Source organism: Aulostomus chinensis, chromosome 12 (assembly GCF_037954235.1).
Source record: "Aulostomus chinensis isolate RoL2024-O1b breed Wild chromosome 12, RoL_Achi_v1.0, whole genome shotgun sequence".
In the NCBI taxonomy this organism is placed as follows: Eukaryota; Metazoa; Chordata; class Actinopteri; order Syngnathiformes; family Aulostomidae; genus Aulostomus; species Aulostomus chinensis.
The window spans coordinates 17404588-17429026 of NC_141331.1; the positions used below are offsets into that span (position 1 = coordinate 17404588).

Below are 24439 nucleotides of genomic sequence, written 5' to 3' on the forward strand. Positions count from 1 at the left end.
AGGAAGGCGGCCAACTCGGCAGTTGTCTCAACAGAATGAGACAACAATCAGGTAGCCTGTCGGCTTCTGCACACACACACACACACACACACACACACACACACACACACACACACACACACTACACTAAATACTAAATCAGAATGAGAGGTGTGAGAGCTTACTGCAGGTATTTAATAAATACGTACATGTGTATGTGTGGGTGTGTGTAACAAGCAGAGACTTCTACTGTATATCCACCTATGTAGGCACTTCTTACTGTCTTGAATAATGCTCCCTATAAATAGCAGTGAAAATACTGCACCATTGACTTCCCATCTGGTTTTTCGTGGTCAATACTTTGCACGCCAGCATCATCTGTAGTTAACATCAACACACCCTTCCCTTTGTGCCAGGAATTAGATGGAGCCCATACACCTTCATTCTTATGTCTGAATGTATGATTACATCTTTAAAAAAAAAAAAAACTTCCAGCATTACAGGGATACTTCAGTCAAATAGTGTTGTTTTTTTTCTGCCTTTCATGCACTCACAAATAGATGTCTTGAAGATGTATTTTCACCGCTGCATCCCTTCTGTGCTCTCTCCAGAATGCAGAAAGAGCCAGCCACGCATCTTTAGCTTGGAGCTAACGGCAACCCGTAGCTACAAACTATAAACAACAGCATAACTCTCAAATATATCTCTCCTTTTTACAAACTCTCAAGGGCATCGTCAGGTGGAATAAATGTCTTCACTATCCAGATAATTGCTCAATAATCCACAAACATTTGCACTAAGAACACATAAATGCCAATGTTTTGCATTCGGCACGTATTCAAGACGTAGATTAGATTGGAAAAATATTTTTTTGGGTGAAGTATCACTTTAAGACCATGTTAAGGGGATGAAAATGAAGCCACTGTCGGAATGTTGATCTGATACTGTGTGAATCCAGGAAAAAGTTTGTCTAAGGGAACCACGGGAGACGGCAGATGGCAGATCAAATACACGATGTGTGTCTCTGGCCTCTGGTGAATACCTTTGGAAGGATTCCTATTTTGCTTGTATGCTAAGGACTCTTAACGCTGAATCATGGTTGAGGTGCTGCATATTAGTTTGTGAAAGACATCCTGTCCAGAACCTCTTCATCTCGACTGAAGGAAATGTATATGCTTCAGTTAAAATGTGCTTTATTGGCATGAATGTCACAACGACAGTATCGCCAAAACATCGATCAGTAGACAAAAGAGAAAAATATTTCATAATTGGAAAAGGACAAAAGAAGAAGAAATCATGAAAAGGAGGAAATTTGATTGCAGTTATTATGAGCAACAACCAGATTTATAATTATTTTCTTTTTTTATGATCACACGAGGAGAAATCATTTTGCTGTGTGTGTGTATTTTCTGAAAATATTTGGCTCTCAGGGGGAAATATTTCCTTCTTGGTATTTTGGGTGTGAGAGGTCAGAGAATGTATCAAGACCTCGAGGCTGGAGATGTGGTGGTCATTGAGGACTGCTTCTCTGTGTATGTTTGTCCTAAAGGCAGTGTTGGGGTTTAGGATGAAATCCCTGGAGAGGCTGACTATCACTGTGTGAGTGATGCGAGGGGAGAAGTCTCTCGTCTGCAGAAGTGTGAAGGTGATTATCCTGCTGGTAGGGAGAGAGATAAACGCTTCTTCAATCCTTCTCCTCTCGCGCCCTGTCCTGCCGGGACCTGATGGGAATCAAAAGCACTTGTATGAATGAAAATTCGGCTGAGTGAACCAAGCCAAGGCATTATTCGTAGTACCAAGGTTCTCCTAGTGTAGGGGACACCAGACCCAATGTGGGAACTCGTTGGTTTTGTCTGACAACTTAGCCTCTGGGAACAGGCGTCAGTATTTCGGGGTTCAAGTGTAGCAAGCGGACATCTGGTCAACGACTTCCTTGTTCCGTCCGCATATCATTGGTTACAGTCTGTATTTAAGAAAACATGATGCCCCTCCCACTCTTGTTTGCGTTCCACCATATTTGTATTTTGAGAGTGTAGTTAGCTAAGTGAATGATTGACAACAATCGACTTCCAGCCACACCCACTCCCTGACTAGTTCAGGCTACGTCGCGAGGCAACATGCCCAGAGTTCTGCTCTTGTACGTAAAAGGTCCAACAGAAGAACTGTGACGTGTAAAAGTTGTTTCTTTTCTTGTTATTTTTTCTGTGATATGTTGAAATTGGATCACACAGGACACACAGACGGAGAAATGTTCTGCTGCTCTAATGTATCTTTTCTCAGTCCAGCCTCCTCACTTCCATCACCCCCTCAGATATTCCAGCTGCTCTGACTGGCTACTGGAGACGGAGTCCCAAAACCCAGTAATAAGTAATAAGATGTTGTTATGTGTTTGTTTCCTTCTTGAGTGAGTTTTCGACTAATTGCCTGAAATAGGTTCTGTGGTTAATAGAAGCTAACACTTGTTAACAAGCGACCAAAAGAGACTACAGAGGTAAACGGCTGCTAATGATCCTCCTCCAGCCATGTTTTAACAAATGACATCTCCTTCTCCCGCGTGTAAAAACGCGGAATACGGAAATAATACAATTTACAAGATGCAAGATGGCTCCTGTTTCCTTAAAATGTCAACTCTCAGCTTCAAGTGAAGATACTGGACCACGATGAGCTCCAAATGCCTCAGCTCAAGCTAATCATTTCATGCTTTTATTTCACATCCAAGATGAGCACATAAACGCTTGTCCTTCAACAGATACTTTTCAGTATGTTAAGAATTCAGCGGAAACTAGATACAAAAGAAAAAAAACAATGCTGAAATATCGCTTGTAAATGGCATGTCGTGAAATGTGAGCACATCTCAGCAGGGTGAAGGTGGTACTTTGAGTCTAACTTTGTAAAGTTTCATTAGCGTTGACAATAAGCCGGTTGATTTGACTGGCAGCACTTTTGATTACAGACATCTGATTGACACAAAGTAATTGCTACTTATGATGGCAGCGAGGGTTAATAGATCGCTGAGTGCAGGCTTCAACTTACCTCATTAAAACTTTGAAAATGGTGGTGCGCGTACATCATTAACAGCGGTAAACTGGCATTAGTGATATTTGTTTTGCTGTCATTAAAATAAGAGACGCGTGCTCTGAGTGGTCTGAGGAAGACACTGGAGGTTTTGCATCTTCCTGGACAAATAGAGGACATAGATTGGGTTAATCAGCAGGGTTAGGCAGGAGCTTCAACCTCACCAGCCTCTTATTACTGCGTGACTCGCCAAAGGTCAGCTTTTATACAGGGCTGTTAGTGAAAAATAATTCCCCCTCAGCCTTTGGGCTTGTTCAGGATCACTCGCGGCTTCAGGTCCGGCCTGTGCAAAATAAAAGTCCTATCTGCATTGCGCCGGGCTCGGCTCAGATCTGCTGGGTAAAGGAACAAGCGTGGCTCAAACCTGCTGTGCTAAGTCGTTTACTTGAAGAGCAGAGTAGTTCTCATGAGCGTTTTATAAAAACAAAGCAGCAACACTGCAACTCTTATTCACGTCCCTTGTTTTTTTCTCATAAAGACGGTACAAAATGGGACAGCTGCTAACGCCTTAAAGATGAAAGAAGCATAATCCACACCGAGGCAGTGTGACGTCGGAAAAAAAGTCTTTGTGTGCACACGTGTGTGTGTGTGTGTGTGTGTGTGTGTGTGTGTGTATGTGTGTGTGTGTGAATGACAGGGAAGAACATCATTTTGTCAATTAAGCCAACAAGCTCTTAAGTGTGAGCCACACTGTGATTAGAGATTCCACCGATATTATTTTATCAGAGCCGTTATCCTTTTTTTTAGTAAGTCAAAGAGGCAGATAACCGATGCTTGCAGCCGACATTCCCTCGTACTAAATGTTAAATTTCCGGTGCCAAAATTTTCAACGACACAAACCCCAACAAAAGCTGCGTTTACATTTACATGTGTTCAATGGACAGTTTTTCAATGGAAAAAAAGTGTTGACATGAAATCAGCTACAGACAACTTTTTTTGCAGAAACATTTATGTGTGGGGGAAAAAAAATGGATTGCGAAGTGTCAATTCAGTGGAGAAACGAAACTATTCAGGAATTACATTTGTTCTGTAAATTCCGAGCTTTCTTGTGACATTATCCGTGCCACCAGGGACGAGTTAGTTCACGGAACGTCTATTTGCTGAAGGTCATCCAATCCTGGTCAGATCACTCAGGATGACTGTTTGCCAGGACCGTTGATCCTGTTACCGTAAAGATCAGAATACAGGGGCCTTTGAAGTTTCCTGTGTTGCAGGTTTGATAATTGTGTGACGACCTTCTTGAACAACCCCAAAATGAAGATAATAGTTTTTGGACAACATGTAGCTAAACCTAAAATCGAAAATGCTACGTTTGCTGTTCACGCACTTGTCAATAAATCACTTCAGTACTGTTTTGCCGTGTCATTGTCCGACAATAAAAACACAAAGTGTCCACTAGATAATATCAGTAAAATAAGCTGTAAAACTATTGTAAGACAGAATTCAGAAGGTCTTTTCTTGCTATAAAGGAAGTTCCTGGTCTCCAGTGCTGTGCGTTGCTGATATGTGGTCTGTGCTCCATCACCCTGCGAGGCCACAGTGCTGTTTTAACCTTGACTAGAAAGGGCAGAGCACTTTGCCAAGTGACGTTGTCCCTAGAAAGCCCCTTCCCATATGTTGATGTATGACAGGCTCATTTTTAAGTGATGTTTTGCTCTGTTGAGACTGTCGGAGGACACATTAGAGTTGTCACGTCAAGATGGATTATTTTGGGTTTTCTTTTTCTCTTTCCTTGATGTATCTCATGTAAAAGCTGCACTGTAGCGCCAGGGACACGCCGGTAACATCCGACCTACAGGCTCCTTTTTTTTTTTTTATTTGAAGATTCGAAGATCAATCACTTTTAGAACTCAAACTGAAGTACACACATTGCACCTGCTTTTCAGTCAGAGCAGGTTTGGTGATGGAGGAGTGTTGTGACGCTGAAATTGTGAGTTTAATGGAGGGCTTCCAATAACTGCGTTAAGAAGAGAAATGACATATTTGTACTGGAGGTGCACTTCCCTCTGAGATCAAAGCCTGTTTTAGTGTCGGTGCACACAATAGATTTACTAGGTATTAATGTCACTTTATTTTGATATTTATACTCAGTATTTGCTCCAATTCTTGTCACTTTCATATACACGCACGCACCCACACACACACACACACACACACACACTCTCACACGCACACTGTTGTTTTTCACAGTTGTTTTCCATCATTTCAGATGATATTACATTGATTTAACCATATTGCCTTCATCCTAATCTTCACCCTTACGATTTCTTAGAAGTTACAGTTGGTATAAATTCTGTTTTCATTACTCTTTTTTTTTTTTTTTTTTTTTAGCTCTCTGTTTGAGTTCAGTCCAAGTGCTCTCACAAGTTGTTCCATCAATCTGATGCACATTTTGAAGTATTGCACTAGAAATGGTTGATTGAAATGATGGAGAAGTTTGAAAAAAACGGTTTCATTTTCATTAAAAAAGATACACGGAGGAGGTTTTTGCCTTTTTCAAAAGGGTAAATCAGCAAAATGGGAGATGGAAGCCTCTTTTTGAAGAAACTCTAATGACTTCATTTGACTGATCTTTAACTCACCCGCGGTTTCCACCTGATTTTGCTCCAGTCTCTGGACAGCTTACACACAGTTCAATATTAGCTAAGAGCAATTTCTCCAAACAAAGGTAATTCCTCATTACCTTGCTCATGATGAATTTGTGTCCTTGTCAGAAGTGGTTCAGCCAATCAGCAGTTATGGAGGAGATAGGGGTGTGGTTTAAGGACGACAGTAGTGCGATTGTCCATTGGGAACGACACCAGGCCCCGAAGAGGTTAGCATAGCTGCTGCTGTAGCATCATCAGAACAGGAGAGGACTTTATTCCTCCATAAAAGAAAAATAAAGAACTTTACGGAAGGCTGAAAAAAACTGTTTTCATTTTTCTCCTGAGTGGCTTCAGCTTTTACATGAATTTGTTGATTTGATGGGTTGAACATAATGCGATAGAAACTGACGGACAGATGGTTCATCCAATCACCTTCAAGCATTCTTTTGAGGGGTTTATCCTTCACCAAATAGTTCATTCCCAGCTGGTTCTGTGTAACTGACTCGCATATCAGGTGACTTCTCATTTTTTGCTGGCTTTTTTTCTGCTACTCTGTTGTTGCAGCCACAACCATGTATATCATCGCCTATACAAACCAACTTCTAACTTTTCTATTCGTTCCAATCCAGCTGACGGCTGGATCACAATGCACTTTTTTTTTTTTTTTGGAACACATCAAGTTTATGTAAAATTCCCTTGACAATTAAATGGAAGCACAGATGTAGTGTGGCTGCAGCAGCGGCTGTTTACAGAGAGAAGTGTGCTCCCTCCCTGCCTCATAAACAACATATCTCTTGATAACAGAGGATGCTATGAGTGGTGCGGGGGGGGGGGTGCAGGAGGAGGGAGAATAGGTGGGTGGCTGAGTTGAGGAGAGGCAGCAGAGAAAAACAACATGTAAATGTCTGGTTGTTTGAAAATCTTGTCATATTCCCCCGAAAACAAAATTTAGTATCACCAGACAGCGAACACAAGCGCTTCAATGCTAATATTTAGCTCTAGGTAGACTTTCTACAGTTAACAGGCTTATCCACATTTTTGCTTTCACTACATTCAGGAGGACGACGCCGCAGAGCAAGGAGAGTCAGGTGGGACGGGACCGTGAGAGATGCAGCTATTAAGTGCAGGATAACTGAAATGGTTTAGGCTTCGGGCCCATCTTAGTTTAAAGATCCCAGTGAATCTGCGATTTCCTCCGATGTGAAAACTGGGTTGATATCCCCTCCGGCTGTCAGTGACCTATTAAAGATGTCCACAAAAAGAAATTGTGTTTAAGTGGGCTGTCAGTCCTGTGACCTGTTGAGAGCAGCGCAGACATCCAGCTGAATTGGACACAGATACATATCCTGTCACCTGGGTGGAAAAGCCATCCTTCCTCTCATCAGTTCTTTCCACCCAATTACTGTTCTTGTTACATTTGTGCTTTTTCATTGTCTTGAATTCAACCCATTCCTATTTAAATCATCAGTTTAACATAATAATTTGATGTCCAGCTCTTTGGGAAGATGAGACAAAGGGACAATACTAACCAGGGCAATCCCATCAGAGCACCTCTGCATGTCAGAAATGTCCTATTGATTTAAGATGAGATGTTACCATCTGACATTTAAGGCACTCTACGATGTGACAAAAACAAACCAGGGTTTCTCAGCTGGCTTCTTTTCAGAGGAATAATTCTTCACTGTACAAAAGGGAAACTAACAAAATGAAATTCATCCCCGGCAACATCAGGATTACAACGAAATAAACACCAGCCTTCGGGGACTCCTTTATATCTCCAAAAATTGACAGTTGCCACTTCTTAACTGAGTGCACAGGGACACTGTGGTCTCTCTAAGTTTGGTTTGATGTATAATAGCTTAGTTTGTAACTAAATAAATGTGGCGGCAAATGTGCCAACCAAACACATTCAAATGTGACCCAAAGTTTTAATTGATTTACATTAGCAATCCACCGTCCCTCATCATCAGACGAGCAAAACATCGCTGGTTCCTCTTTAATTACCTCATTTCCATTATTTCTTTCGAACGCATTTTAATATTGTATTTAATCCAGTGACTCATTCTCATGAATGCCATATCGTAGCAAAACCATGAAGGAATTTCTTCACATTCACTGGGATTCCAGGATGCCGCTGTCGCAGGCACACTTTGTGTAGGAATAGATCTGTAATGCTGTATTTCTAGTTCGATCTAAAAAGGAGTCTGAAAGTGAAATGCACCCTTATAAAAAGAACTGACCTAGATGGTTGCGGGTCAAGAAAATAGATATTTTGATGTTACACTTGTGTGACCTCCAACGGACCAGATAATAGCTGTGTGACAACCAACCCCAGTCTCCCCGATTCTTTTGTTGTTCCTGAAAATAAACTTCATATATTTCAGCAGTCTGTCTTAACCGTGGATGACCATGCTTCTGATATAAGGCTGGTCCATAACCACATAGTCATGACTCATTTTACTTACTTCTGTTTTCCTAGAACAAAATGATTGTGAAAAGATACTAATTACGGGCCTATTTTTACCCTTCTGTGGTGCGCTAGTATTTCGTACCATGTTTCAAAGTGTATTAACGTCTGTGTAATAGTTCAGATATCATTGGTACTGGTGCTGATTTGATGCTGCACACATTTCCTGTGACAGATGAAGCTGTGGGAGAACGCAGTCGATGTAATCAGCCCCTAATAATTATGAGACTAAAGTTCAACCTTTTTTTTTCAAAGCACTATTGAGGTGACTTAAGGATTTTCATCTCACCTCCTCTTTCCCGTGGATTTGCATAGCAATCATCATTGAGAGTGTGCACAGCCATGCTGGCCTGTCAGTGAGGCTGAACTGATGCACAGCGGCTCTTTGTCACCAAGCTTCGATGTGCGATATACTCACAGAAACCCTCTGGAGTGTGTATGAGATGCCCCAGGCTTTCAAGTAACTCAAACTGTGTGACCCTGGCATTCTCTGTAGGCTCCACAGTTAAATTGAGTGTTGCTGCTTCAGTGGTAGGTGAGTGTTTTTACCCAAAGTGAAACAACAGCTAGAGGGCACTCACAAAGCACACACCTATTTCAAACGCGTCTGCCTCCACATCGAACGGATTCTTTGGTCAGTGCTGTACCTCTCCACCAAGATGCTAAAATTCAGCCTTGACTGCACAAAAAACATAACAAGAGACGTCACACCAACACATCATCATCGACAAGCAAATAAAATAAAATGGTAATGATGCTGCAAAAACATTCCCGCTGATGCAAATTGCATCACAATATGAATATTCGTCCAAATAATTGCAATTAAGAGAGATTTTTCAAAATTTTGTAGCTCCATTTACAATGTCTGAATTATACAAACATTTGATGAAATGTTGGCCAAAGTGGTTGACCATCTTTTTTTTTTCTTTTTTTTTGGTCAATGGTACAAAAATGTTTTCTGTTTGTTTTATGTCTGCAGGTGAACATCTCCGTGTATGTCCGCAGGGAAACACATGTTGCACCCAAGAGATGGAGGACCAGTTTGGCCAACAGAGCAAAGAGGAGTTTGGTACTCTGGTGGATGAAATAAGTCATGAGTTGAGAAGCACCTTTGTCTCTAGACATCAAAGGTTTGACGGTAAGTCCTGTATTGGGATTTTTTCCGCTATTTTGTTTCCTTAATTTAATGGTCAGTTACTGTAGAACAAAATGCTGCAAAAGGGAAAATCAAAGGATTGCGCTTGTATGTGTAAATTTGAAAGGGTTCACTGTTTAGCTGTCCTCCCTCAGGAGGAGAAGAGATGTGAAAATCTCATTAATATGCTTTCGAGTAGAGAACTCTCGTCGGATTAGACCAACATGGCTCCTTGCGCAGCAGATTGACAGCTTGAACAGCAGCACAGAGCCAAACTCTGCATTATTACGTTTGTTAGATGGTCTTGTGCTGTGTTGCCACCTTGTCTCACCACTCTTGACTCCCCCCCCCACACCACACGCACACACATGTGCGTGCACCCCTTTGGTATCCTTCTCCACAGAGTCGGCTTCTTCTTGCTACTATTTAATGAGATGTAGTAATCCCTCTAGCTCCCAACATTAGACTGTGTAGGAAGCAGCGGCTTATCACCATCGACAACAGTGAAAGGTGTTAGAGGTGAAAAATCTCCAAAACAGCCTCTTGTCTGTTTAATCAGTCATCTTTTAGATGCACTTCTCTCCCTGCTGGATAGTGGAATAAAACCCTCAGTCTTTATTTTAATTGTGGTCATTAAGATTAAATTCCTGGTTGATTTGGCTCCTGAGGTTTCCTTGGTAACGATAAGAGAGGTTTAATTAGACAACATTCTCATTGAGCAGTTAATTTGTCAGAAAATCATTGAAAGAAAGATAGTTGAGTTCGTTTACAGTGTAAACAAGCATAAACACGGATGTTGTTACTATAGAGAAGTCTGTTATTAAAGATTTGAACAGCCATGTGATTTACTGTCAGCGCTATATATGTACCCTGTCACCTGCAGCTGCTTCTGGTTTCGTTGCAATCGTAAAAGTCCTGCTGACTAGCAAAGAAAAACAGGAACATTCATGAGTTTGTTTGGTTGATGCATATTAAATGAACAGCTTTTGTGTAACAATGAAGGCCAACTGATTCACCAGCTTTTAATGAACCAGCAGGATGTTCCATAATAACCTCAATGTACAACAGTCCCACATGGCTTCGCTCCTTACCTCAGGTCTTTGTGAGGAGCAACAGAGGTTGAGCTGGCTCACTCCTCTGCTGGGAGCATAGCGAACAGGGAAACACTTATGAATCTAATCACTCACTGTCGCTAGTAACGAATAAAATAAGACTTATTCACGGTGTAAAAATTATAACTGTTACGTAGAATTTTAACTCACATCCACACACAACTTCATTATTATTACCTTAATGCTGTATTATGTTGTGTTGAAATAATAAGATAGTGCTCCTGATCCCCCCCCCCAAAAAAATTTTTAAGCAGTTAAAAAAACCCAATCAAGCCCTTACCAATTTGATTAAATTAGTTTTTAAAGGTTTAAGAAAAATCAATTAAAAAGTTAGGCTTTTTGAAAAAAACTGTATGTGTATTTTACTTCATTCTGCCGTGTTTATTAGGTAATTTGTTTTTGGAAAAACTTGTTCTGTAATAGTACTAATAAAAACATAGCAATTCATAGCATTCCAGGATTTAAAAAAAACAACAAAAAGAAACTGTTTCAGACTAAGAATGGCCCTCTTTCACATCAAACTACATCCACTTCCAGTTAAAGCTTGAGAACAGATAATGGTATACTCAGTCATCCCTAGTAACCAGTCGAACCACAAGTTTTCTGTCTCAGTCAATGACAGGGTATCTCTTATGCACCTCTGGTGTGTGGGGTACCCCAGGGGTCAATCCGTTGACCCATTTGATTCTCTTTGTATTTGCTCCAGTGAGGCTATTTGATTCGCCAAGAGGGTTGTATCTTCTTTCTGTGCTGATACACAACTCTACTTTTTCCCTTCAGGCTGGTGACCTCTCAAATCAATATGCATTGCAACCATATCTAACCATATAACCATTAATGACTGAATGTCTCATAATTGTCTTCAATCAAATTACAGTAAAACTGATGGGCTTTTTTTTTTTTGCCCCAGAGCAGGCCTCCTAAAAGACCCTTCAACAACTCAGCTCATGGGCTTCAAATAAAACATCTTCTTCCAAAAATCTAGGTGTCCTTTCTGGCAATCAACTGAAATAAAAAAAAATAAAAATAAAATTATATATATATATATATATATATATATATATATATATATATATATATATATATATATATAAAAACATATGAACATTTATCCATTCTCCATTCCATTCCACTGTTTTCACCTGATGAATACTGCAGAAGTTTTCTCACTGGAAATGGTTGTTGGTTTTGTAACCTCTCAGCTCGACTGATGTAATTCTCTCTAGTCCTGATGTCTCATCACTGGCTCCCAATCAAATTTAGGATTCAATTCATGATTATCCTCCTGATTTACAGGGCTCTGAATCATACTGAAACAAATATCACCAAACTATTCTTTCCCTATGCTGCTGGCAGGCCCCTCGGGTCCTCTGAGCCAGGCCTGCTTACTGTACCTCGTATGAGACTGAGAATGCGAGGTGACTGGGCATTTGCTGTCCTGGATCCCAGGTTGTGGAATAATCTCCTCTGGGAGCCAGGTCAGCAAGCTCTCTTTGTTTTAAATCCTATCTTTTCCTCAAGTGCTATTGTGCTTGACTTACCACTTGCAATAGTACTTGGAGACGTTTTCTTTTTTTTCCCCTATATTTTATGTATTTTTCTTCTCTTTTGGTGGAGTATCTTATCACTTAATAAACTTGTAAACACGTAAACAAGGTCACCCCTAAATAATAATTCTGAATTGGATATCCATGCCTTTTAATTGTCCACAGAAATATAGAAATGATATCATTCACACAATAACTTTGTGAAGGGAGTATTTTTCATCTTGTATTGTATTGATTGTTTACATATTTTTAAATTAACTACTATGTAGATGATGACTCACGCTCCCCTTTTTTTGGGCTGTTAACTTCCCCATCTGCTGGACATCTTCCAATCCTTTTTAAGGCTATGTTTGGTATTGAGCTGTTGTACAGCACCCAGCATTATCTTTTAACACCTGACATTGAACCCAGCCTAGCATAACTCAGCAAACACAGTGGGTCTGTCATTTTTATTATTGAGCTCTAACATTTTTGTGGAAGTGTTTCAAAAATGTCAGAATTACAAGTTAAATTCGATCCCAATGTAAATGTGTCTGTAAATCTTATGTTTTCACTGTCCTAATATTCCGTGTCAACAACTGAAAAAGCGATTATTAGAGCAACTTCATACTTGGCAATTTCCTGTCCTTTTGTGTCCATTCTTGTCTAGATGTTCACCGTTTTCGAAGAATCAAACACTATTGAATTACAGCGTGCTCTCACATTGCCCAGAAATGTCACAAAGTGTGATGTCTGGTTTTCCAGGAATGTACACTTCCTTATGTGATTCCTGGAAGTGTGCATGAATAAATAAGCCTCGTACTTTGATCAGCTCCTGTCTGTGGATGTCATAGTGATGACTCTCTCTCGAGAGAGAGAGGAAATGGGCTTTGTCCAGCACTTAGCTGCTTTACTCCGAGCTCTGGTCCTCCTCTTGGGCTTTGCTCCCGCTGTGCACATTTCCATCGGTGACAAAACAGATGCAGGTTTCTGCTTTCAGGAGACTTTGTGTTTGCTGAGAGTCTCTACTGACTACCTGCTCAGGAAAATTCATCAGTAGCTAAATTTGCATGTACGCACTTAACATTAATTGAATTAAAATATTTAAATGTGTCTGGCTGGCTGTGAGACACAAGACAATTGTGAAGCACCCAAATGCAGACAGTTCAAGATTGCCACCAGATGGGGAACGGTAAAATCTGGGTTTATTCTACAATGGGAACAGGATAATCGTGCTCCGCTAGCTGATGTCACACAATCTCAACATGCATCAGTTCTTAATCAAAACACTGGGAGCTAACTAGTTTCATCTGCTCACTGCATCTGTAAAAACTGACCATGGTGGATAGCTGTTGTGCCCTGAGACACCAGATCAGTGGAGGACATGTGAAGGGGAGAGCATTTGATCAGATTCTGACACATCCTGAAAGACTATGGAGTGCTGGAGACAGGCTCATCATGTCAGGTACAGAATTGATAACTTGCTAATGTCGATATCTTATATTACTTTGCCCGTTATGCCAACCCAACAAAGCTAAGTGGACACTTATTCTTCTAGTGAAGACAATGCTACTTTAGCCAGTGTACACCAAAGCAGCATATTAACCATGAATGAATGAAACATAAAAATGAATGTAAAAATGAACATTGTTATAATGTAATGGATGTAAGTTTTGCAACATATCATTCAGACTATGGATTTAAAGTATGTTGTGAACTCTGATGACTTGAATTAGAAGCTGGCGCCATTCTTTTCTGCTCAGGCTTTTCTTGCCAACATGGCGCTGTTAACAAAATTAGTCATGTGACGTCAGGAGCGATAGCCCCACAGTCGACATGGGTGGTTATCAGTTCCGGCTCAGACTGGCATTGATAATGGCACAAACCAGGGGTGCGTGTAGTAATTTGTTTGCTGCTTCCGGTCACAGAGCCACGTGTGATGAGCTGTCCGGGCTCTGCTATCAACATACCTGTATGAAATAACAGCTTGTAGCCTCCAAATTCCATGATTTAATTTTTGTCATCTCGGCCACAAATTCAACCCATTTGTATTCAAGCAACTCTGTAACATTGTTCAGTTTTTGGGGGTTGTTTTGGACGTGTGTCTTCTAATAGACAATAGGGGGCGATGGTTTCAAAGTGAAATCAAAATGTAAAGACGTTTATAAGAAAATGACCCCGACTTCTCGACCTCAGGAAGAATAGCTGTAGCTATGCTCAGCTACTGATGGATCACAATAAAATCTAAATCAAATCAAATTAATCAGTTAAACTATTTTCTAATGAGTTTATGGAGTCTTCTTCACTGCAGCAGGAGGTTCGTCCTATAAAGTGCACGAGACTGTGAAGCATGCAGGGCTCGTCTAAATATGGTGGCAAGAATCTAAGATGATGGTCAAAATGGCTACAAAATGGGGGTCCAATGAATTAAATCACACATTAGAACAAAACGTAACAGAAAGAGTCCAACAGAGGAGCAGACTGAATCGTGACAGTTAATTATTGCCAGTAAATGTTAGAGGAAAAAATAGGATTCATCTATTTAGATTCTTTATTTGCGTCTTAAGCAGTATTTTCTCATCTATGAGGCAGTGTTACCACAATAAATGTTGCCCTTGATACTGAGCCAGAGTGCATGGTTAAAATAAAACAATACATCGCTGTGAGTTTTGGATGCTCTTTAGCATCTATTTAACACCTGGCTTTGGACTCCCACCTACACAGAGTCAGTGTTTATGTATTATCTTCTCTCTTTACAAAGAGATGATAATGAGAGTTACAGTAGCATGCCAGCCTACACATAGATGACACCACATCCTGTGTGTCTTGGTGAGAAGGCAGAGTCTCTCAACAAAGCAGAAATATCCCCAGCACTCCAACACTGCAGCTTGATGCAGCAGGTGCAGAGGAAAATGCTCCCAAAGATGCAGCAACAGTTACTCTGCTTTATTGATATACAAGCAGGGATGCCCATAAAATCTAAAATCTGTTTCATTTCAATTCTTTTTGCACTTTAACACACTGATGAACAATGGGGGGGGGGGGGGTTACATTAAATTTATGACAATGTGGCACAAAAATACAAAGTATTTCTATATTTATTACAATTCTACATTATTTGGAGAGTGAGAATAAAGAGAGCCAGGCAGGGAAGAGGAAAGAAAGGATGATTCGGGGTCACGCACACACAAACACACAGACACACACACACACACACACACACACACATGCCCAACCAAATGCAGTGTGGTGCAGCAGTAAAAGATACTATCAGAAATAACTAAACAACGTGATACAGTATTTATTTTGTTTTTTACCTGATTACCATTGGAAGCAACTGCTGAAACAAAGGAGACAAATAGCTGTTTTCTGCCTTGAACATGAAGACTGATTCAGGAATCTTAATTACTAATCGATGTTTGGCTTCTCCTCTGACCATGAACGGTATGGTGCTGGACAGACAAACTGAATATTAATCTGCTCCCATCCCCCACAATTGATCTTTGGCGTTAATGACACACACTTTTTTTTTTTCCACTACTCAAAATTCTCCTGTCCGCCCACCAAGAATATATTTTATTAAACTGGTATAAATTGGCGTCAGTTTTATTGTCGGAAGATTGTAAAACAATCTTTGTATTCAAGCGGCACTTTTAAACAAGTATATAAAACCAAAAAGTGGGAATTCTCTCGTCCCACAGCAGCCATTGTTGGTGTGCCCTTGAGCAAAAGCAAGGAGGGACTGTGCCGGCTATAGCTGTGAGCTGCTAGATGAAGGCTAATATGCGCAGTACCGAAAGGGAACAATTCCTCCTGGACTGTGTGGTTTGAGGCTGGAAGGCTATGAATGCCGGCATGTATCTCCATGGAGATTATGATTTTGGTGGCATTTATCTGTTTGGATTACAGGAAAACTATGAGGCAGACGCCCCCCAAACTCATTGCACGGTTGTGGTCTTGACCAAAGTAGAAACAAATACATTCTTGGTGCTGATTTGTCATAGCACCACCTGGTGGTAAAAGGGGATATCATGTTTTTGGCACACTGTGATGTAATCCTGCTAGTGGGTCAACCAGATCCCCCATTAGAACTTGGCGATGGATCCCTGTGAAGACAATACGTGTTTATTGTCTTAGAACGGAAGACGGTAAAGAGGAACAACTGATTTTGATGATTCAGCAGTATGTTGATATTTTATATCCCTGTAGCTTCCTTTGTGTGCTCTCTTGGTATTTGCTTGGAACCATATAATGTTGCTCACAGGGATGTGGAGTGAAAAAAAGAAAAAAAAAACATCCCTCAAATTATTTTGTTCAAAATTTGTTGTATCACATCCCCGCAACATAAACAAAGACTGATTAAATAATTCCTCAAATTAAAGATGACAATACTTTATTGTCAGATGCCTTTGTCTTGAATCACCAGCAGTGCAACAGTAATTCTAAATTTGTGCCTCAGACTTAAAGTGCCACTTACGATTGGTTGGTTGTGGGAATTTCTCAAGGAAAATAAAAGGTCAGTGCGTCCACAGAGGGCGGCACTCAGAGCAGCCCTCCGTCAACTGGCACTCCCTGTCAGAACAATCAACGACCCATCTTATGATTGCCATGTGGAATTCAAAGTGCTCCCCTTGACAATGAAAATTGCTAGTTTTGTTTACGGCCATGAGCACTCTAAGAGTTTTGGTTCTGTGCATCTCCAGATAGCCTCTTCCTTCAGTATTTATTTGATTTGATTTGATTTATTTTAATGTTATGCAGCTTCACTAATCAGAGTTAATGGCAGCTTCACTCTTTGATTGGTTATAATTCTGTGACCGTCTCCATTGAATATAACAGCTTTTGGTTGAGGGTGACGCTAACCAGGACGTTTTAGCAGTAAGCTAGCAGTGAATGATTGGCCCAGATGTGCTCCTCATTAGTGTAACTGAAACGTAAGCGGCCCAGATTAGCCCCAAATGTTCCCGCTAGCCTCACTTTTTAATCTTGTTGCTTCCAGGAATGGGTTTTACATGCACATAGAGTGAATATAACTCTTTTGGGATTCTTTTTATCGGCCCCTGTAATCGCATGCTGCACTCAAAGAAACACGTCTTGAAATTGTGTCCAAATATCGTGGGTTCTTTTTTTTTTACATAAAATAACTCAACTCAGAAACAATACAAGCCCACAAAGCCAACCCTGACCCTCAACAATCCAACTGTCCGGCTAAAGATGCTTGAAAAGCTTCAGCTGATTTTTATCAGAAAAGATCCTGCGTATTTTCCCATTCTTATCTGAGATGATCAGAATTCTGTATTCTTGACAAGGTTAAATACGACCTACTGTTATTCCAAGCTCTTTCAGAAATGTCATGGCACCAGTTTCGAGGTTTCTCGGATTGCATTTTACTTTGAGCTCCTCGAATGTGGTCTAGTGAGAATGTAACCATGGGAGCTACAGTTTCTTGACTACAACGTCTTTACTTACTAACCAAAGTCCCACCAGGATCCTCAAGGTCGATGTTTTCCTGTCCACAGTTACCTCCCTGGGTTATGTGTTTTAAGACCATATCCAGTTGGCTCAGCAGTCGTCATTGTCTCCTGAAGCTGCGGTTTAAAAGCAGCTCGCTTGTTCTATCATCCAGCTCAGGCATTTTAAAGTGTTTCAAGACGGCTGGAATGGAGACGACTGACATCTCTGACATCTAGGAGGGTATCCAGGAGGTTTGTGTGACAGCGAGCATCTATGGAAGTGTGAAAACAACAGTTCTCTCTCTATCACAGAGAGAATGGATCTGTAGAAACCCTGCGCACAGCGACGAGTTGGACTGCCTTTACCTCAGAAATGCCATCAACTCTGGAGTATTCTTGGGCAGCTTCACTGAGTTTGTACCGTATCCACACTCTGAAATATCAGCAGCGAAAGGGTTCACTGGTGGGGTACCCCTCGGAGATACGCTTCTGTTAGTCATAAGTGCACATCTGGCCTCTTGAAAAAAAACAGTACTATGAGGTAACAACTACACAGTACCTTTAAAGGAACATTGTTCAAGAGTGTAACTAAGTCCAGAACTGCACTTGTGTCTTACCTCCATATGTGAGTGTGTGCTCGGATTCTACATTCTGCGTTCTCTTCGGCCGTCATGAGTAACGGCCTATCAGATGGTGCTGTGGGCGGGACAGTGCATGGGATTGTTCATGGTGTTTATTCTCTCAGCAATCTGGATGAAAGAAAACTACAGATTCTGATCATCATACTGAATATTGGATCTGATCACCAAGTGTGAGAGCAGCACATACATACAGTATACATCTGTTCTGAAAACATAACAGGAGCCAAGACCTTTTATTTCTATATCTTTATGGGCTGTGCAAGTCTTTTCATGAATAAAGGGATCATAAGATACTTAGATCTGCAGTTTCTCTTAATTGTTAACTGCCAAACACATATTTTTTAAAAAATAATATCTGATATTGGTATCTGAACTATTGAAATAGTGACCTGAAAGTGACAAAAAAAAGGAGAAATAAAAGCAAATGAGCGATCAGAGCTCAGTGAACAACCTTTAACTCCCAGGTGACAATAACATTAAAATCTTCTATCATCCTGTGGATTGGCTTCCATCTCCCACTGCACACTGAGGAGGGGGCTGTTGTACTTTGATGACAATGTATTAATCAGTCAGGCCAGTTTGTTTGTCGTTCCGCCATTTTGGAAGCTTTCATTTGTGGTGTATTGGTTTATACTGAGAGCTGGTTGCTCATGAAGGAAGGATCTTCTATCATAGTGCACAAGTTTTAGTTTGGCAAGTGATTTTATATTTTAAGGTCATCAAACTGGTGGCTGCACTGAGGGAAATTATTTTCTGTGAAAGAAAAAAAAAATCAACCCTCTAAGCCTAATATAAGCTACTTGCTTAGCATCCAGTGGCACACCCCATGCCCCCAAGATGCCACAAAAATCTATTAATGCTGCTTTAAAGCTTCAAAATTTACATGCCTCCCTGTAGAAGCCAATAACCACAGAATACAAATAGGCTTTTTTATTTTCCAGCCTTTGCAGTCTCCTATGAGTAGTCTTGAACTGTAACATTTTGCTTTTAAATGTTTGGAAGCCTTTTTAAATATTAATCCTGGTAGTTGAGAGATGGGAGTCTCCTGATGAATAGCAGATGGTCAGAAATATTATCATCGGATTTATGATGAGTCACAGTCATCATGATGCTGACTAAAAGAGAGAAGCAGAATGTCTGTAAACTCTCCAGACAGAAATCTGGACATATTGAGGAATAATTTGTTGTGATTCATCAGGCCCCCCCACGCCCACCCCCACCCCACCCCCAGACACAGAGCAAAAATCAAATAAGCAATATATATCCTTTCTATCAAGATACAGGAAATATATTGTGGGATTATAGGTGGGATATGAGCAATGCAGTAACTTCAAACAATGCAAACACAAACGTTATTGCTTTCCAGAAATAGGCTTTAGGTTGAGGTTTTGCCTTACAATATCAAGCGCTTCACCAAAGTTGAAGAATCCACAAAACGGTGAAGCTGCTTTAAAATGAAATCGACATCCTTAAGATGATTTTCATTTATTTGTTTTTCTGACTGCATCATAATCAGGACTCTAGATTTATGTCGCAAATCACAAATACCGATCCTCAGAAATAAAGGGTTACAAGTCATCAGTCCTTGTTTCCTGTCTGTAAGACTAAATTGAGGGTTACATAAACCCACCCCAAGAACAAATTTGTGATTAAGAACATTTTGTGAGTGAGGCCTATGGATTGTAAATGTTGCAATGTTTCAATTGTAATCATAACTCAAGGGCATTCTGATTCAGTGTTCATCATTTGTGGGGTTTTTATGCTGTCTGTTTTTATAAAATGTATTGTTTCATATTTGCATCACATATTTCATCTGCTCTTTTTTAATATCTCATTGTACCGTCCTTACATTTTTATTGCTGTGACGCACTTGCATTTTCTTGTAAATTACTTAAAGATTAGTTTCTTGGTTGAATAATTGTCTTTAAGTAAAATATGTTGTTACGAGGACCGACCAATATGGATTTTTTTCAGGGCCAATGCCAATTTTGATAGTGGGGAACAAAAAATTCTGAAAAGCAATAATTCGGCGTTTTTTTTTTTTTTTTTTACATTTTTCATGTAAAAAAAAATACCTGCTTTTGATGGCTTAAATATAGTTCCAAACATTTGTTACAAAGATTTATATTGAAGGGAGAACGATTTACTATTTTCAAATACGTTTATTATTAGAAATTGTGTGCAACAAACACCATATGAACAATTTGAAGGTTAAATAAATAAAAAAAAAAAAACATGGCAAGCAGCATCAGAACATTATTAACATAGCATTCTTTTCACAAGCCCCTACAACTGTGAGTCCCTCCTAATGCTGCCAATACGTCATTCATGGTGCCGTGACTGACTCGGTTAAGTAGTTTAGCAAGGTAGCTAATATTTAAGCTAGGTTATCCTAACTTTCTTTAGCTTGCTAACATATCATGTCGTCACTGTGACGCGTGACAGACGCAAAGAGGCACGTCATGGGAAACTTATGAAGTTATTTTTTTCATTTCAGTTTTAGTACGCATACGCTGTTGGCTTTTCAGTACGGTACAATACTTCACTCCGGCTTTGTAGGGTTGCTGTGGAGCGTGACATGACAGGAGTCAGAGCGCCCTCTACTGGAATCACAAGGACCTAATTTCTAAGCAAAAAACACCATATTAATGGCATTTTATTACTGAAAATTACATGTTACAATGAGCGTCAATCGGCCAACTTTTGGCACATTACCGATTATGCTCTAATGGCTATAATGGGCAGATTAAATCTGCCGGCAAATTAATCGGTCGGGACCTAGTAATTACCATTAAAGCAGATGTTTACATGCTGTTCAGAACACCAGTACAGTCATTCATGACACTCTCCTTTCCTCTCCCCCCAGAATTCTTCTTGGAGCTGTTAGAGAACACCGAGAGGTCCCTGAACGAGATGTTCGTAAGGACTTATGGAAAGCCGTACATGCAGAATGCCGAGGTCTTTGAGAACCTGTTTGCCGAGCTGAAACGCTACTACACTGGAGGGAATGTTAACCTGGAGGAAATGCTTAATGACTTTTGGTCCCGGCTGTTGGAGCGCATGTTCACACTGCTCAACTCTCAGTATGTCATCACTGAGGACTATCTGGAGTGTATCAGCAAGTACACTGATGAGCTGAAGCCATTCGGGGATGTGCCCAGGAAGCTGAAGGCTCAGGTCACGCGGGCGTTCATCGCTGCACGTACATTTGTCCAAGGACTCTCTGTCGGCCGAGAAGTGGCTCAGAGGGTGGCGAAGGTAAAACTGATCACTTAAATTATGCAACACCTAATGAACAGCTTCCTTAGTATATTCCAACCACTGATTGTGGTGGAAAATCTAAAGCTTTTCACAGGGAGTGAGCTGTAGACTTGCTGTGTATGATACACACATTTTAACAAGGCCATAGTCTTGTTTGCTCTATCTGCAGTAAGCATAGTTTTCCCTCTGGCTTTTTCCCTCCAAACAAGTTCCTCCCTACTCTGACTAATGTGTGCTCTCTTGGCGGATGCCTTCAAAAAGTTGGGGCACAAGACAGCTTGTTCAGATGTTGTTTTCCACTGGTGAAGTGAGTGTGTGAACAGTTCCGAAGAAACACACAGACGAAAAAGTAAAAAAAAAAAAAAAGTAGATACTGAAATTGTGTTCATAGCTCAGCAGCTCAATATTGTTCATCTATGAAGGCATCAAAGTAGCAGTAAACAATGTTTTGCCCCTAGTGTTTCAAAGTGGTATGACAGTGCTTGCATTAATCAGTAGGCAAGTTTTGCAACTAATTAATCGAATATAAATATTGACCTCACTCAACTCCTGAAACTCTCTCCACGGTATGAATGCGTGTTCCATGGCACTCTTCATCTCTCACTCTAATGCTAATTCTCACCCCAGATTGTCAAATTGTCTGACTTTTTCATCTCAAATACAGATGTGTAAGACATCTGTACTGTATGGGGCTGTCATCGTGGGCTGTCTGCTAGCACACAGGTTTTGACTTTGCAACGGGGCTGTAACACCGCCTTCCTACGTATGTTACAAGGCTTCGCAGCTTCACACAGAACCAAAGTTTCTAACATAATAATGACACACAGTTTGAGTGAACCCCGCACACCCATACTGGGAAGGGTGTAAACACCTCAGCAGTCATTTTGAATTGGCTCCTTTCACACAGCCATCCACTTAGCGCTGCTCCCACCTCCAAGAGTGGAACAGAGGTGCAGCAATTTGCACCCCCATTCCATTTTAACCCCTGACTTAACTTAACCAGACTTTAATCCTATCAATAACACATTATAAATACAATATAAAGCCTTAAAAAAAACCTTAAAACTGTTTTTGGTCCGTCTCACGTGCAAACTTGAAGTTGCAAACAGGAATCAAACACCATTTCCCGCTGCTCCTTTCCAGCGGCTCCCTTCTTGCTATACATTGATTAAAAAAGTAGAATGTTGCTCACACCTACTTGAGTGGGTCTATGATGGATTTACGTGACACACCATATTGGTGTAAGCAGCACAGGAAGTGAGAGAGCGCGAATGTACAAAAAAGGTGTTGCTGTATTGCATCATGGGATGAGAACACACTCTCTTTTTACAATCACTCCGGTTGTTCCACGGTCTGCCATCAAAAGCAGGGCCAGTATACTATTGTCTTCCTGTCTCAGTTGTGCAGTGCTGTGCCAACTGGTGGCAAACGATAATGCATAGTAAAAGCGAGCCTTACAGGAAACGTTGATGTGTCATTAGTCTATTGCCATTACACAGGGTAATCAACCTTTTACTTGATAATGATAAGTTTAAGTAAAAACTACTCCGCTACCATTTTAATCACGCTCTACTCTTAGTATTCTGTTTGATGCAGTGCTTTCTTAATGCAGCTTCTGCGATACACCAGGCTGCCCTGGGAGAGTGTAGTTTTGATCTTGTACAAAGTAAGATTAAAGGAAAAGCAAGAGGCGGCTTGGATTTAGTCACAGCAACAACAGGGATGTTTTTACATGCCTGCTTAAGGCTTGAGAGAGGCCCCGATAAGAACTACGCTGCAATTCCTCAGTTACTCTGGTTTCCCTTCACTTGTGTATTGATCGGCGTGTAGACCGGCTCAGCAGTTTTTAAACAGAATGCAATGAAAACATACTAACTGTCAATCACAGAAAAAGCCACTCAGGAGAACTGCGGATATTCATCATCTAAGTTCTGGTTGACCCACCAAAGTGCACTCAGTGAACTTTTAACACTCTATCAGTTTCCCTCTCACCAGTCGTAGTGGCGAGGGTCATTTAAAAGCATCCACGCAGGATGTGTTGTATGCATTTATTAGGTTACACACTATGTCTCGTGTAAGCCAACATGTCATAGCTTCACCTCTTGACATTTCAGAAGGACCTGAGATCCAGGTCAAGTGTCTGGGACTGCAACCCTTTGATCCCCCAGGGTCTTAACTCATCATGACGGATAGGGTGTAAGTATAAAGTAATAAGACACCCGGCTAGAGGTGCAAAGCACCTTTTAAGATGTGACATCAATGTTTATTGCTGGGTTATATATTGAAGTAGATGATGTACTGTAGTAATTAACATGTGTTCACAGCTTAAGAGACAAAACACACAAAGCCAGGAGAGCTTTGGGGGAGTTAAGACTCTGGAGTCCCCCAAACCAGGCGCATTAAACTTATAGTACATCTGATTTTGTTTATTTAAGGGAGTAAAATGTTATAATTTACTCTCTTATTAGTGAGTCTTCCAGTTCTCATGTGGATGAATGAACTTACACCTGATCCAGAGGCGTAAACAGTATAAGTTACTCAGTTTTACTATAAAAGGTACAATTTGTAACTAGTAATAATAGTGTCATAATTCTAAATCAATAGGGGGCACCAGAGAGTTGGGGTGTTCATCAGTATTGTAATATGCAAGGCAAGGCTAACTTCTGTTGCTTTTGCCAAGGGTGGAAATTTAACGCACAATTCAAATTCCACCTCTCAGCTTTAATCAGAATCTTTGGTTGGTGACTGAGAGAGTGATAAGTGGCAGGTGAGTCGCATATCTTGAGTGGTTTTATGTTGAAAATCAACTATGTCTAAAGGCTAAAACACCCCTCCCCCCGTTCATTTCTATGTGTCAGCCCCATGCTGGCAGCCACTTGTGAGCATTATCACATTAACCTTGCTCTGCTTCACATCGCTGGTCTACCCTCGAGTGGCGCCACGTGCTGAAAATGCGCAAAAATGACTTTTTTTCATTGTATTTCTCGTAGCAGCTCTCCTCTGCTTCCAATGCTGCTAACTCCCATCTTTCAATAATGGATGAGGACAGACGAGTTGTTATAATGTCCTGAGCTTTTTTCTTGAGCATGTAATATTTGCAGTATTACTTGTGATTCCACCTACTGTCATTCCTCTAAATTACCTTAAAAAGTCAGGAAATGCTTAATCATCCCTTAGTGGTGCCATAAGATTGACCCAAATC

General features: G+C 40.6%; 1 protein-coding gene across 2 annotated transcripts in view; it reads left to right on the forward strand.

Annotated features, from left to right (window-relative positions):
* The window catches only part of LOC147252309 (glypican-6-like), a 92876-nt gene that overhangs the window by 13838 nt on the left and 54599 nt on the right, over window positions 1-24439 (forward strand). For both annotated transcript variants that reach the window (XM_086220569.1, XM_086220570.1), the window contains exons 2-3: window positions 9089-9247; window positions 20843-21234. In XM_086220569.1, coding sequence (XP_086076695.1) covers window positions 9089-9247; window positions 20843-21234 — 551 coding nt within the window. The remainder of the gene's footprint in view (window positions 1-9088; window positions 9248-20842; window positions 21235-24439) is intronic.